Source organism: Populus nigra, chromosome 19, assembly GCF_951802175.1.
Source record: "Populus nigra chromosome 19, ddPopNigr1.1, whole genome shotgun sequence".
Lineage (NCBI taxonomy): Eukaryota > Viridiplantae > Streptophyta > Magnoliopsida > Malpighiales > Salicaceae > Populus > Populus nigra.
This window is the reverse complement of record NC_084870.1, coordinates 11,726,133-11,741,191: the sequence shown is the minus strand read 5'-3', so window position 1 is coordinate 11,741,191 and position 15,059 is coordinate 11,726,133. Positions and strand designations below refer to the sequence as shown.

General features: G+C 36.0%; 2 protein-coding genes and 1 long non-coding RNA gene across 7 annotated transcripts; 2 read left to right on the top strand and 1 right to left on the bottom strand.

The window, feature by feature from the left end:
* The first annotated feature begins 1,603 nt into the window (after positions 1–1,603).
* Positions 1,604–3,267, top strand: LOC133680064 (probable aquaporin PIP2-8). Its single transcript, XM_062102869.1, has 4 exons — positions 1,604–2,025; positions 2,316–2,611; positions 2,737–2,877; positions 3,002–3,267. Exons 1-4 carry the CDS (start codon positions 1,743–1,745, stop codon positions 3,119–3,121), a joined length of 840 nt encoding a protein of 279 aa, XP_061958853.1. The 5' UTR covers positions 1,604–1,742; the 3' UTR covers positions 3,122–3,267.
* Positions 3,268–9,127: 5,860 nt separating this feature from the next.
* Positions 9,128–10,212, top strand: LOC133680297 (uncharacterized). Its single transcript, XR_009836289.1, has 2 exons — positions 9,128–9,271; positions 9,357–10,212. It is a non-coding gene; the product is annotated as an uncharacterized LOC133680297 (long non-coding RNA).
* A 698-nt stretch (positions 10,213–10,910) lies between these two features.
* On the bottom strand, positions 10,911–14,651 carry LOC133680296 (uncharacterized). 5 transcript variants are annotated; one of them, XM_062103151.1, is made up of 5 exons: positions 14,387–14,649; positions 13,573–13,723; positions 12,565–12,945; positions 11,999–12,312; positions 10,911–11,914 (listed from the first exon to the last, which is right to left on the bottom strand). In XM_062103151.1, exons 2-5 carry the CDS (start codon positions 13,694–13,696, stop codon positions 11,108–11,110), a joined length of 1,626 nt encoding a protein of 541 aa, XP_061959135.1. In that variant the 5' UTR covers positions 13,697–13,723; positions 14,387–14,649; the 3' UTR covers positions 10,911–11,107. The 5 variants fall into 5 exon arrangements, with proteins under 5 accessions (XP_061959135.1, XP_061959134.1, XP_061959136.1 ...); XM_062103150.1 differs by having other exon boundaries at positions 13,573–13,708; XM_062103152.1 differs by lacking the exon at positions 14,387–14,649 and adding an exon at positions 14,230–14,378 and having other exon boundaries at positions 13,573–13,708.
* Positions 14,652–15,059: the final 408 nt, after the last annotated feature.

Here is a 15,059-nt window from a genome sequence, read left to right as displayed (position 1 = left end):
AATTACACTAACAGCAAAAACATGAAATATAACAGTCAAGTTTTAGAATTTATTTTCTAATAATTATAAATTTAAATTACCGAAATCTTACTCGAATTAATCAAAGATACATGTAAGTTAATTTAAATATTGATATTAATTTAAATAAAAAAACACCCGATTAAAAACACTTGGCAATGATTCTTCCTCGTAAAGACCACCCTTTACATTTTCTTTATTTTTTATAGGCAAAAAACACACTTGTACAATTTACAAATTAAATTTAAAAATAAAATAAAAAAATTGCACTAATGTGTTCGATGATTATTCATCGAATAAATTTAAAACAAATTATTTATTTATTTATTTATTATCAGCCTCTTCCAAGACAATGACGTGCAAATAAATTTCATGTACTGCTGCTCGAGCCAAAGCCTCGAAGGCGAAATTAAGGTTGTGTGATGGATATTTCACACTGAGCATTGTACTAATTTCATCAACTCCACTCATTACCATGCTTCGAATTTGTAGATAGATGCGAATCAATGTCACAAGCTATAAATCCAATGGACCTTATAAGAGGACACGTGTTTTCTTCTCCATATAACATGGAGCCACGTGCCTTCCTATTTCTTCAAGTACACTTCACAAGTGTTCTGTAGCCTAGTATTTCACGAACCGCATCGCGCTTTCCTAGCGTTTCAATGGCTGCAAATTTATACTTTCTTTAATTATCATCATGGTTATAAAATTCAATGCAGACGGATTCTATCGATGTGACACTTAGGTTATAGATCATGGGGTTAATAAATCTTTTTTTTTAAATGATAATAAATTAAAATGACATATTCTTGATTAAACTTTTTTATAAGAAAATAACAGATCAAGAATCGAGTTTTAATTAAATTCTATACTGAATTTTTAATTGAATCAAACTGAGTTAATGTTGTATATTATGAGTTGCGCAAATCCAAAACGACTGTAGGGCTGGTCCATATTTTAGAACTGGACTGCACCTAAGGCAAACCAAACAACGAATTAATACAAATATAATTCCCCCCAAAACTTGAGACTACAAAAAATGGAGTCCGCATTTGAGGGTCTAGCTGCTGTGGTCAACCGTGTGACTTGTTCCGTCCCCGTCCCGGGTTCGACTCTCTATGTGCACGCCTGTCACCCCCGCGGTGTCTTACATGCTCTTGGGCTTGCAGGATGTCCAGTGAGCCATGAAGAATAGTCGTGGTGCGCGCAAGCTGACCCAGACACCCCACGTAAAAAAAAAAAAGATCCAAAACATTATAACGTGACTTGGTAAGAATGGGGTCCAAAAGGTGACCCAAAATGAAATAAAAAATTCGGGAGAAAAAAAAGGAAAGAAATAAAGAAGACCGGAAATAACCGTTGTGGGCTTGACTTTGGGTTGATGCCAGGCTGACCCCTTGAGTCCTACCCTACACGATAGCTAACCCCTCAACCATAGAAAAGAGAAGATGATTAGCCATCACATGGCCTATCTGCACACCTGGTCCCACCCCCATTTTCTCTCTCTAGGCTCTCCCAGGCACAGCAGTAAACACCCTAAAATACCCCTGTCTTATCCAAGATATGCAACCCTCCTCTCCCTGCTTTAAAATGACTGACCACCTAAAGGCACTTACAGAGACACCGTCGCAAACCAGTAGCTAGAGAGATTGAGAGAGGAGGAAAGGCTTGTGGCAAGAGAGCTAATTAACTGTAAAGACAGAGAAACTCCTTGGATCAAAATGTCAAAGGACGTGATTGAAGAAGGGCAAACTCATACGAAAGATTATGTTGATCCACCTCCAGCACCGCTTTTTGATGTGGGTGAACTCAAGCTCTGGTCTTTCTTTAGAGCTCTCATAGCTGAGTTCATTGCTACACTTCTCTTCCTTTATGTCACTGTGGCTACTGTTATTGGCCACAAGAAAAACCAAGACGCTTGTGGTGGAGTTGGGTTGCTTGGTATTGCATGGGCTTTTGGTGGCATGATTTTTGTCCTTGTTTACTGCACCGCTGGTATCTCTGGTAAGAACAAGAACCCATCTCTCTCTTTTTTTCTTTTTTCCACTCTTGTATTGAGTTTCTAAAATGGAACCTGACATACTGTGTTAGTTATGTAACACTTGCCAAGAGTTTTGGTTCTTTTATTTCAACTAACTTAAAAAATGTTACCTTTTTGTGTAACTTGGTAACTGTTAGTGTTCATTTTTGTATGTAAGGCACTCTCTTTTAGTAAAACTAAGAAGCATGTTCTTCAAAATGAGGTCTTTTGTGTGGTTTGTTAATGGGGTTTGGTTTTTTTTTTTTGAAAAAAGGTGGGCATATTAACCCAGCGGTCACTTTTGGCCTGTTACTGGCTAGGAAAGTGTCCCTAATCAGGGCTGTGGGCTACATGGTGGCTCAATGCTTGGGCGCAGTCTGTGGGGTTGGCTTGGTCAAGGCCTTCATGAAGCCATACTACAACTCTCTTGGTGGTGGTGCTAACACGGTGGCTCCCGGGTACAGCACAGGCACAGCTTTGGGTGCTGAGATCATTGGCACTTTTGTGCTTGTTTACACTGTCTTCTCTGCAACTGACCCCAAGAGAAGTGCACGTGACTCTCACATCCCTGTAAGTACCAGTAAATAGCAGTAATCTTCTCATATGTTAAAAGTTTTAGTAACTCCATTAGGGCATGTAGTTAAGTTCAGATAACCAAGTAGGATTTAGTTTTGATAACATGTGTTCGGGTACAGGTTTTGGCTCCACTTCCAATTGGGTTTGCTGTGTTCATGGTCCACCTGGCCACAATCCCTATTACTGGTACTGGCATCAACCCTGCTAGGAGCTTTGGTGCTGCTGTCATCATCAACGATAAGAAAGCCTGGGATGATCATGTAAGAAGCCCTTCAAATATTGAATCAAAGTTTATATATATATTTTGATGCTGTTCTTGATTTTTTGTGTATTTGAAGTTAAATATTAGTAATTAACACGGGGTGTGATTTGATGGACATGCAGTGGATTTTCTGGGTTGGGCCATTTGTTGGAGCACTAGCAGCAGCTGCATACCACCAGTACATTCTGAGAGCTGCAGCCATTAAGGCTTTGGGATCTTTCCGTAGCCACCCCTCAAATTAAATGAAAAGAGCTTGTCTTGATCCACCCCCCCTGTCTCTATTTGTTTGTTTGTGTGTAAGAGAGATCGGATTATGATGGACCTTTCTTTTTCTTCCTTTTGTCCTCTTATTTATAATTTAATATATCTTCGTTAGTTTTGCTGTGTATCATTGTCGCGGGTAGTTTTTGTGTTTTATTTAATATACCTCTTCTATTACGTTTTGCGCACTGAAAACGTTCCCTTCTCGACCACATTTCTCCTTTATCTTTCTAGTGCAAAATCTACTAAACGAGTACCCTTGATCGGAAGTTTAAAAGTAAATGGCTAATGGGTTTGGTGCATAATTTAGTAGTATCCAAAATGAGACTACTAATGAGACAGAGAGAGAGAGAGAGAGGAATATTTTTATTAATTGTTTTTCTTTATGAATTTTTAGATGTTTTTATTTTTTTTCTTGTTTAATAGGCAAAAAGTTTTTTTTATAAGCAAAAAGTTTAAAACTAATCTGAATAGAATTTAAATTTTACCTAATGAAGGAGGTAATTCTATTTTTACTGTTGACTGATTTATTTAATCTAACCAATTAATTGGTTCCCAATTGCTGATCGATTTCCTTGTTATTCAGAAAAAACAAAAATCGAGTATAATTTTTAACATCTCTTTTTAAACTTGATTTCTTTATAACTCTCAATATATCTCTCATTTTAATAAAAACATCATTTTAAGTAGTTTTGTTAAGATATCCGTGACTTGGTCTTGTGTCTTCATATCTCTTAGGTAATGAAATATTGTATCGACATGAAAAATAGAATTTTTAGCTAAAACAATGACTGATGATTTGTTCACATAAATCTCTGTAGGTCTTTCTTGTGACATTCATATTTTTTTTTAATAATTTTTTTAACCACGTGGAATGACAAACACAAGATGCAATAGCTATATATTCAACTTCATAGGTTAATAAAATGACTATAGATTGCTTCTTTGAACTTCATGTAAATGTTGTGTCTCCTATCGAGAAAACAACACTCGTAGTGCCTCTTTCTATCATCTATATCTCAAGCCCAATCACTATCATTATAACCTATAAGATTAAAACTATTAGCATATCTATAAAATAAACCAAAATCAACAGTATATTTGATATACCGAAGAATTCGCTTCAAAGCTTTGAAGTGTTATAATTGGTTGTTGTCTTCATTGTATAAATACTACATGTTCTCTTTGTCTTATATTCTCTCATCATTGCACTAGTAATGAAGTGGCTTCGTTCTCCTATTTTATCACTAGATTTGCATTTTTCTTAATCTTTTTGGTTGGACTCCAACAATCCTTAGCATAATGACCTATCTTTTGATAATTATAGCATTTAACTTTTGATTTGTCAAACATGGATTTTTGATTGCCACTGTTAATGTAACCTGTTGAACGGTTTGCTTCATGTGATTAACCAGCTGACCTGTTGAGGCTGCCATAATTTTATTTTCTGAATCTGTCTCTTCCTTCTTTTCCTTTGCTTTATCCACGTCCTCAATCCCCTAAGAAATATCTGGAACCATCATGCTTTGAAAAAAATGAGTGTGCACCCATATCTTCTTGAATCTTATTGACTTTTTCTTTATGAGCTTGTAATTTTTCTATGAGACCTTGGATTGAAAAAACATCCATATTCTGCGACTCCTCTATTGCGACCATCATATAATGAAACTTCTTTTGCAATAAGCATAAGATCTTCTCGGCCACACATGTCTCTTCCATCTTATCATCATATTTCTTCATTTGATTGTATATGGCTAATACTATTATAAAGTATTCTGAAAATATTCTCCAATTCAAGAATATGTAACTTTTCAAGGTCTCCACGTAGATTTTGTAGACATATCTTTCTCACATTGTCAGCTCTTTGGTTTGATTCTTGTAAAACTTTTCATGCTTGTTTGGTAGTGGTTGCGTTGGGTACTATCTCAAAAGTAGCATCATTCAGACATTGATAGATGATTGTTAGTGCTTGTTGATCCTTCATTTATGCCTTTTGCATGTCCTTCCTTTGAATTGAAGTCAATGTTCTCCAATTATAACCTCCTTAAAGCCCTTTTGAATCATTTCTCATACATCTTAAGAATCTAACCAAGCTTTTATTCAAATACATCAAGTTTCATAGTTGTCCTTTATCAACCTAGGACATTAAAGTGAGAAGTTTGGATTAACCATATTAAATAATCAAACATAAGCTTTGATACCACTTGTTGAAAGAAAATAAATAGGTGTTATATAAACTAATCTAAAAAAACAAAGCTTAAGAACAAGATGCTAAATTACAAGTCTTTTTATAGGCATAAAGCCCTAATCAATAAAAGAATTGAAGTAATACCAGAAAATCCTAATATGAACTTGAATTGTATTATATTGACTAAACATGTCGATCGTTTTTAATCAGTCAATTAATTTATTTAATCTAATTGGTAGATCAGTTCCCTATTCTTTAAAAAAACCCAGAAAATAAAGTTTAATTTTCAACCTAAACTTTGGTCGTGTCCTGGGCATGAGTTGGTATGGTGATCCATCAAAGAACCTTAGCCAAATTGTACCGGACGATGAATGAAACCAGGAAGAGCCATAGATTCTTTATCTGGGTATGGGTCCCAGAGATGAGATGTCTCTCATTTTGCTCGTTAACCTCTGGAAAGGTCTCCTTGAAAGACTGGCAAGTGACTTGCTTTTGGGCTAAGGTCCAACTAAAAGAGCCTAAAGTAGGAAATGAAAGGAACTGGCGATGTCATCTGATTAGAAGGTTGCATTTTAGGATACCACATGGTGGGCTAAGGGAGTAGAGGTCCTCTCTTTATCATTATAGAAATACAGTAACCCACCTGCACAGAAACCAAGAGGAGAAAGGGGGTAGTTTCGTGCTCATGGGGTATTTTTCTTTTTTGCTTTTGGGAGAGGTTGAAAGAGAAGGAATCATGGGGTCACGTCTTTTTACAAAGTTTTTAAATCTATCTTCGCCACGTTCCGGTCCCTTGAGCCTGGTGTGAGGTAAGAAGAGTGCTTGGGTGGTCCTCAGGCGATCAAAATACCAGGCTGACACCCCGATCCACCAAATATGAGCTCTTGGGGTCCTTGATCGACCCCCAGGGTGCCTTGGAAGACATCTCATGTAAACAACCTCCTTGAAGATGGTGCTTAGTAAAGCAAACGAAAGCAATATATAATCAAGGAAAAGAGAGGAGAGCTGGGATAAAAAGTTTAGACTGTTCAAAACATAATAGAATAACACTTTAATCTTGTAAAAAACTGGAGTCAGAACAAGGAAAATTAGAATTTATTTATTTAAATGCAATGTTTTTTCATTTAGAAAACTAGAAGGATATTGATTTTGAAAAACACATTCTAGAGATTTTTCATAGTTTTTCAGTATAAGTTTCTCACTTTCTTTTTCAAGATGAAGAAAAAACAAGAACAACTCATTTTTTTCTTTTACATATAATCAATTTTTTAGCAATGTAAAATATCAAGATTAGTTTTTTATTTATTTTATATTTAGTTAGTATCATAAATAATTTTTTTTATTATAAATCTAATGTACAGATTTTCTTGATTTAATAATATTATTTTTCATGATCATCTTTAATTTAAATAAAATAAAATAAAATCAATATTCTACAATTAAATTATCACAAGGATATGATTATTATAAATCATGGTTTTGATTTTTTAAATAAAAAGTAGTTGTAATCTTGATGTATTTTTTTTCTTTTTTTTTGGAAAAAAATGTTTTCATTTTCATCAAATAAACATGTTTTTCTTTTAATTTTTCATTGGAAAAAGAAAACTGAAAAGGGAAAAAGACTTTAAAAAGAAAAGAAAAAACTACTTTCTGCTAACATACCCCACCCTAGTTATTTTATTATCATGCTTAAAGTTTGTCTTCAATTAGGCTACAAGACTCCTTGTATAAGAGGTTAGGTGACATTGATGTTGGAATTAATTTTAAAGTCTAAATTTAATGTATTTTTTTAGTTTTTTAAGTGTATATATAATCTATTAATTAATGATATAGTAATTCTTTAAATCTGTAGAATCATCTCGACACGACACTTGTTTATGATACACTGAAGCGTTGATCACAATGCATTGATACTCATTTTGTGATGTACTGAAACCCATTGTTGTTCCCACTTCTCTTACCATCCCCCCCCCGCTGTCGAAAAAGAGAGGGCGCCGGCTGCCAGGTTTCTATTCGTAATCGGATATGGTAGCTGAAAACTCCATGTCGGAGGCTTCATGATTGTTTTTTTTTTAGTTTAATGTGAATGTTAGGGTTAATTTGCGTGCACCTCAATTAATTTCATGGTTCTAAAGTTAACGATCATGTAAACTTCTAGTGGTAATCATAGGATTCAAACCTAAAACCACAGAGAAAACAAATCTTTTAATCCCAAACTCTTACTACTAAAATACTACCTAGATAGTTAGATTGTCCTTTTATCAGGGACAGTGGTGAAATCAAATTCTAAATTAGAAAGCTCATCAAGCCATGTCTGATCTTCTTCGATGTAATGCTGAGCAAGGTAGTCACGCAAGTAGGTGAAATAAGAGCGAGGATACTTGCCGGAGTAAATCCTAGCTCTCGTCCAGTCTCGATCGTAGAAGTTCAGCGGGTCAGACAAAACCTCTGAGATAATTGATGAGTTGACGTCGTTGATGGAGCACATTGTCCTTCTAGCATATATCTATCTGCCTTGATTGGTATGTGGATTGATTAATGGATACTCCTTGTAGCTTGAAATTCTATTCATGATTGGCTTAATTTCAACTCCTGTTCGGCCGTGATATATCACATGGGATGTTTCCCTTGAGATGAAACTGACAGAAGGTACTGTGAACTTGAAAAGTCGATGAGAAAGTCATCTAATTTTCAGTAAGAAGGAATGTCGTTAGCCATCTCTTCATGCGGACACTAACTGTGGGTGGTGGTGAGATAGGCATATGCGTAAGCTTTATTCGATAAGATAGTTGATAAATCCAAATAAAATCAACTTTAAAAACTCTTAAAAATAAATCAAAAAAAATAAAATAAACTTAACAAAAACGCTTATGAGTGCCGGGCTTGATATCCCGAGCCTGAAATACAACAAGAGATCCAAGAAAAGTAGACTCGGGTTTGGTAGTATAATCCCAACATCTAAAGATTCTTTATTCTCTAAGTAATATTTAAAGGCCTCTTAGTAATTTGATTTGTTAGGGGTTAATCCAAGATTTTCTATTCTTCAAATGCTGCCTAGGGACTTTTTATAAATTCGTTAGGGGTTAATTTGAAATTTTTATTCTCCAGGTAATGCCTAGAAACATTTCACAAATTTTAGGAGTTGATCAGTATCACCAATCTCTCACCAATTCCCGGGATGAACCTGGAATGCGTATCTTTTAGGTCTTCTTCATTAATGCTATCAGTTCCTGGAAATTCTTTGCGTTTTGCAAAATTCTCTGAATTTCAATTTGAATGTAACGATAATCTTAATAATAAATGGAAAAAGCAAACGATCCAAGCTTGTTCCCCCGGTTTAGTTTATAATAACAGTCTATAGATGCAGATGGAAAATGATCCAAACTTATTCTAGCAACTCAATTACCGTGGTTTATTGTGATTCCCAGGATTGATGTGCTGCAGTATTTTGCTCACGTGTCCATTTTTTTTTCAAAAAAAATAAAAAAACAGAACGTTCCTCCATTTGTCAATTGTATCACTTCATAAGAATTAGCCATCGTTTTCTTTCTGATGGATGCTACATGTGGTATATATTCATGAATTGCTCACCATCTTCTTCTTTCTTCTGTTTAATACTCGCCACCATGCTCTAAAGTATTCTTATGCATAGTTTCTTTGATTTTTTGTAGGAAGACCCCTTGTATTCTTATTATAACCGGCTACATTATGAATTGACTCCAGTTGAGGTTCATTCTGAGGAATCTGCAATGGTATTCTCAGTAGCAGAATTTTAGAATTCAAGCAACATAAGCTCTTCTATTTTTTATTTAGCTTTTTCTTCTCTCTCTCTCTTTTTATGGAAATTGAGTTTTTATTTTGGAGAATGATGGGTAGGGAGGAAGAGATGAATGAGGTGCAGTGGTGGCATTTGGAGATGTTTTCAACCCCCGTTTTGATACAAGTATTACATGATGCCTTCTCTCTCGGTTTTTTTTTTTGTTCACTGGCATTTTGCTTTGATACTGACACATCCTATCTGTGGCAAGATTGCCATGTATTTGCAGAATAAACATGCAGCAACACGTTCACAGTCCTGCTGATATTGATCAAGCATTCAGGGTCTCAAGAGAGGGTGAAAATGAACGTAACAGTGCGTTTTCTATTTAGATAAGTCGTTGCTATCTGTAAGGCTAGTCAAATTTACAATTAAAACTTCTATGATCCCTGTTCTGTCTGCATTTATTTCTTTAGAATAATTGAATTCTCTCATAAAACTGTTGGATCATGTACTTTTAGGTTGATCTTGGAGACATGGCTGAGCTATTATATGCAAAAAAAAGATGTTGATAAGTTACCACCCGGGAAGCTAAGGTCTGGTCTGCTTTTGAAAGTTTTCTTCAGGCTCACCTGGTTGCTCCAATGAGCCTGAATTTGAAGATCATGCTTTTTACCCTTCAAGATCTGCCAGCATGAATTTGAAGTTGCATTTTGTATGATAGCACGTGAAGAGACATTGCCGTTTATAATTTGTATCATTCTCGTCCTTTTACAGCAGAGTTCTATTGCAATCAACTAGAGCATGGTTGATGATATTGTTTTCTTCCCTAATGCAAGGTTAATACAGCTCAATCTAATTATTGCAGCACGAAAGGAGTTGGTGGAACTGCTCCAAATCTTTCAGATGCCAAGACACTTGATGATGGTGCTGTTGTTCCCCTTGGGAAGCCCGAAGAGCAACAAGGCTCAAAGGTAGAACAAACAAAGTATGACTCTGTGCATTCGAAGAACACACTGACTCTGCACATGTCAACTCATATGACTGCTAATAACCTCTATGATATTGTATCACCGTGCGCTATTTTCATAATTTATTGTTGAAATGTGATTTGAATCCTTTTTGCAGAGTGATTTGCGGTGCAATCAGTAACATAGTCTACAACGTGGATCAGATTCGGATGCGATACGTGGTCCAAGTGAATTTAAAATTCGATCATTTGATTCCATTATTGCAGGATAAAAAATACAGAAACAACTTGAACTAAGAAGAGTCAACATGGTGGATGCTTTAATAATAAAATAATCATATGTCAAATAAAATATTTATATTAACATAAAACAAAATCTAACATGATTAAAAATACAAGATAATAATTTTATAAATCCATATTATATATATATATATATATATATATATATTAAGATCTAAAGCACTTGGGTTAATATCCCATAGCCACAAATTCTACTGACCACACCAAATACAAGCCTGAAGTAGTACGTAGGTCTATCGGAAGTGGCAAGTCCTATCTGAATCTGTAGAGCTCCCAGAAACAAGGGCATCATGTCTTGCCAGAACTTTCTGTAGCCGCTCATTCAATCCAATAGCTCGAGAGACCAACTTTGGAGACCAGAGAGAGATAGAGAATCAATTCAAGTTCCTAATATACAAAATAATTTATAGATTAAAATGAGATCTTTCCATGTTCATTGCTTCGGAGCAGAGATCAGCTCCGCTGTTATTCTCTTTGATTAATTAATTGAATTCATTCATCAAGAAAGAGAGAGGCCAGCAGTTCCCAAAAATGCTAAAAGAACTTGCATCGTCACTCAAACCAATCACATCTTCCATATCATAGAACTTACACTATAAACATAAAACCTTAGAACATACCATAGTAAATCTCTAGTATCACCTACATGTTTTTGTAATTTGTATCATACAATTAGATTATGTAAATATCGAACACTGTAAAACACATTAAGTATTAGGTGGTGGTGGTAGTTTTGCCTGGTAGTTGCATTACAGGATCTCATCTGCCAAGGGTTTTTCATGAAACTTTTTGACCCTCGATTGGATGGATGAAATAGTCTCACCTAACTTGGAAGATTCGAGTTCTAGATTACTCAGGTGAGTTCTTGTTTCAGTGATTTGTGCCTTGGCATCAGCAACTGCTTTCTCTTTGAGAGCTAGATCCTCCATCATGGATTCTAGTTCTTTCTTTTTTGACTCTATAAGATCATCGCAGTTGGATTTTGATTCCTCCGCAGCTTGATGCTGATTACTGAGCTCCATGCCTTCAGCCAGATCATTTAGTATATCACGTAGCCAACTAACATCAATTTGTGCGGATTCAACGTCCTTCAGAACAGCCAACATTTCTCTAACTTTGGATTTTGTCAACTGCTTGAAAGGAGTGCACTGCAACTCCTGAACCACAAAGCACAGGCACTCTAGATAATAAGCTCGCATGGAAGCTGATTCCAATCGACTGCCTGTGGCTATATCTCCATACTTTTCAAAGATTAACTGTAGAATAGAGGCAACATTTGCTCTCACGTGATATTTTCCTACTGACACACAGGAATCAGAAACAACAGATTGAACCTCTTCCCCGTCACTCCCTTCTGAGGCACGAGAAATGCCTGAAAAGCTGAAGTTCAAGTACTCGGTAATGGGACCATTAGTGACTCTTCCCTCATGGTTAGCAGAAGGATATGGGGCAGCCTTTGGCGAACCATGGAGCTTTCCATTCTGTTGTGGTTCAGCTGGTGTTGGAATTTTATAGCAGGCCAAACTAATCTTTGAAGGGCTTTTCGGAGGATCAGGCTGTTGGAGAAAGAAAAAAGTGAGGCAATGCAAAGCCGATATTGAAAAATAAATTTAGTGAGAGGGAGAGGCATGAAAAACTACCGTGATTTTCCCAGACACATGCATTGGTCCAGGGGATTGAACTGGCACCTTGTCAAGAGCATGGTCTTCGGAGTAACTTTCATCAGAATGTGGTTGAGATGAGGAAAAAGATCGACTATTCTTTGGTTCCTCATCCTTTTTGGTAGGAAGAATCAATGGAGATGGTGGAGCACGGCGAACTGCTTTTACAGCAGGGGCATTGTTAACGGCTCCTTTTACAGCAGGGGCATTGTTAACTGCTCGAGGAGAGTTCTGCTGAGATTCAGATTCCTTCTTTTTTCTACCAAAGCTTAAAGCAGTATCAAGAAAGGAACCTGCAACAACAACGTGCTGTAATGAGGAACTGAGCATCAAAGAGGAATTTCAAATTGGAGAAAGATATTCTTGTAGGATTTCAATTTTTTAATGGAGTTAAAAAGCTTTCTTCCATCTCCAATGGCTTGAGCCCAAAGGTTGGCAGGTCCCAGACATCACCCCCACCCCCCCAAAAAAAAAAAAAAAAAAAAAAAAAACAAAAGTGAGAATCCAACTTGCAACAATGTGTTAGTATTTGAAAAGGGGGAAACCTGATTCTTTTTCAACCCCCTGAGGATTGGCCTCCAGAGTTCTGTTAGAACAAAATTCGTCACATTTATGGGAAGGGTTAGATGCTCTGGGGCATGGCTGTGCTCTTTCTGATTGTTTTTTAACCCCACGAGGATTGGCATCAGCTGTTCTGTTAGAACAAAATTCTTCACATTTATGGTAAGGATTAGATGCTTTTGGGCATGGCTTGGCTCCTCCTGTTTCTTTTTTAACCCCCCCTGGTTTAGGCTCAGCAGTTCTATTAGAACAAAATTCCTCACATTTATGGTAAGGATTAGAGGCTTTGGGGCAAGTTGGCTGTGCTCTTCTTTCTCCATCCATGTTTTTGCTAAGCCAACTCCCATTTACACCATTATGATAATCTAAAACACGAAAAATAAATAAATTACAACTGTATTTGGAAATGTTCAGTGCTACCCTTAAGTCAAAAACTCCCTGGTCCAAAACCTGTATTTAGAAGTGTGAAGTCCTACATAATTTCATACGTTGCAAGAAAACAGCCATGACTTACCGCTGGAAAATTAAAAATCTTTAGATTTACCTTTTCAAAGTCATCAGAGCCCTGATTAAAAAATTCTCCTCTACGGAGTTGGATAGGTAGGTGAATTTAAATTAACAGAAAGCGGTCCGGTGCTTCTCAACTCACCATTTTCAAATGATAATTCTCTGATGGCTACAAATTCACCTCTATGAAGGTTGATAGGAAGATTCTGATAGTATTATCTTTACTTTCTTCATCAAATAGATCAAGGCTTTTCACAAAATCATGGCTATGAATGGATTGATTTGCAACAGAATTAAGATACAAAAATTACTATACGGATATGATTTTAAGGCACATAGCACTTCCTGTAAAACCCAACTGATTACCAACTAAAGTTTTGTGGTGGTGAGGAGATAGATATTAATTGGTAAAGTGAACATGTCAAAGTCATAAAACTCTCAACTTTAAGAAGAGTGGCAAAGATATCAGTAATAATAGTGATTACCTGACTTTTTCTTCTCCTTCCTTCCCTGGCCTTGAGAAATCTTTTCAAGGCAAGCTACACCACATTCATGGTAAGGATTGGCAGCATTAACACAATCTGGATGTACCCTTCCATTCTCAGCCATCTCTTTCTCCACCTTTAACACCACAGACTAAGAATTTTTAATAACAATCAGTTATATTGAACACAAAACATTCTTACCCAGATCACCACAAAGGAAAAAGGAAACAACTTTTGTTTGTACAGGAACTTTAAGAACATTGAAAAACAAGATCTTTTACTTGGCATCTAGACATAGAGTTCCAAAACAATCCTTGTAGGAAGGAAAAAAATATATATTTACATGAGAAATTAACATCCCTTAGAACAACCCAAGATTCCATGCCACCAAATAAGCAAAAGAAAACAGCTTCGAGGAATACAAAACTTTAAGGTCATTGAGAAACAGGATCTTTTTCTTGGCATCCAACCAGAGAATTCCAGAGGGTAAAAGGACACCTGGTTAGAGTGATAGTCATAATTAAGAACAATCCTCTTAAAAAAGAAAAACTTATTTCCATGAGAAATTAGCATCCTTAAGAACAACCCAAGATTCCGTTCTTGCATACCTTATCAAAAAGACAAGTTCTTTACAATAATCCCCTCTACTTTCCTTACCTTCTCCAATCTTTCTCATCTTTTTTCTCAGAAACCAAACACAAAACACCATCAAACAAGAAAAAACAAACCAACCCAAGAACCAAGAACCATACAAACTGATACTACCACTAAAAGAAAATGAACACAGAGATAGAGAGAAAGAGTGAAGCTTTACCAAAGAAACAGAGGCCTTTGCACCTTCAATAATAATATTGTTAGTGGTCTTTGTAAGACCTATATTTCTCGTATTATTTTCCAGCTTTTGAATGTCAACTTATCTGACCAAATGAGAGAACAGAATTTCCCCGTTTTTCTACAACTTTGACAAACACGCAAAGCTACAAACACACAATCCCATAAAGAAAATTAGGAGTTGAAATTTCGCATTTATAAATACAGCATAAACACATGTAGCCAACCAGCCCGCCCGCCCGCCCTCCCTCGACACAGACAACCGCTTTCCTAACTTTTTTATCTAGTGACGACGATTTATTGTACACACAAGCATAACACACGTGCCCTTGTTAGAATCATCATCAACTTCAACTTTTTATTTAACCTTGGGATGCCTTTTTTCATGTCCGAAATACAGATTGTGTTTTGAGTTAATTATAAAATAGTCCCTCTAGTTTAGTGAAAAAAATCAATTAGTCCCTTGTTTCTTTTTTGCTTTAATTGTAATGCAGTAGTGTCGAAAATGAGTTTCCATTCTTAAATGGAAGGCAACGATACAGGAGATTGAGTTTCCCATTGCAATCCCTTTACTTTCAACTTGATCGGTTCTTTTCTTAAAATAAATGGGAAAAAAAAGGATACTTGGGTATTTTATGTTTCAATTATACTGGTAA

Excerpts from the sequence above, each read along its gene's own strand:
- LOC133680064 (XM_062102869.1), top strand. The coding sequence starts at position 1,743 with ATGTCAAAGGACGTGATTGAAGAAGGGCAAACTCATACGAAAGATTAT. Across the intron at positions 2,026-2,315 it reads CTGCACCGCTGGTATCTCTG|GTGGGCATATTAACCCAGCG; the intron begins GTAAGAACAAGA and ends TTTTGAAAAAAG. Across the intron at positions 2,878-3,001 it reads AGAAAGCCTGGGATGATCAT|TGGATTTTCTGGGTTGGGCC; the intron begins GTAAGAAGCCCT and ends ATGGACATGCAG.
- LOC133680296 (XM_062103151.1), bottom strand. The coding sequence starts at position 13,696 with ATGGCTGAGAATGGAAGGGTACATCCAGATTGTGTTAATGCTGCCAAT. Across the intron at positions 12,946-13,572 it reads GAAGGAGAAGAAAAAGTCAG|ATTATCATAATGGTGTAAAT; the intron begins GTAATCACTATT and ends TTCGTGTTTTAG. Across the intron at positions 12,313-12,564 it reads GGGGGTTGAAAAAGAATCAG|GTTCCTTTCTTGATACTGCT; the intron begins GTTTCCCCCTTT and ends TTGTTGTTGCAG.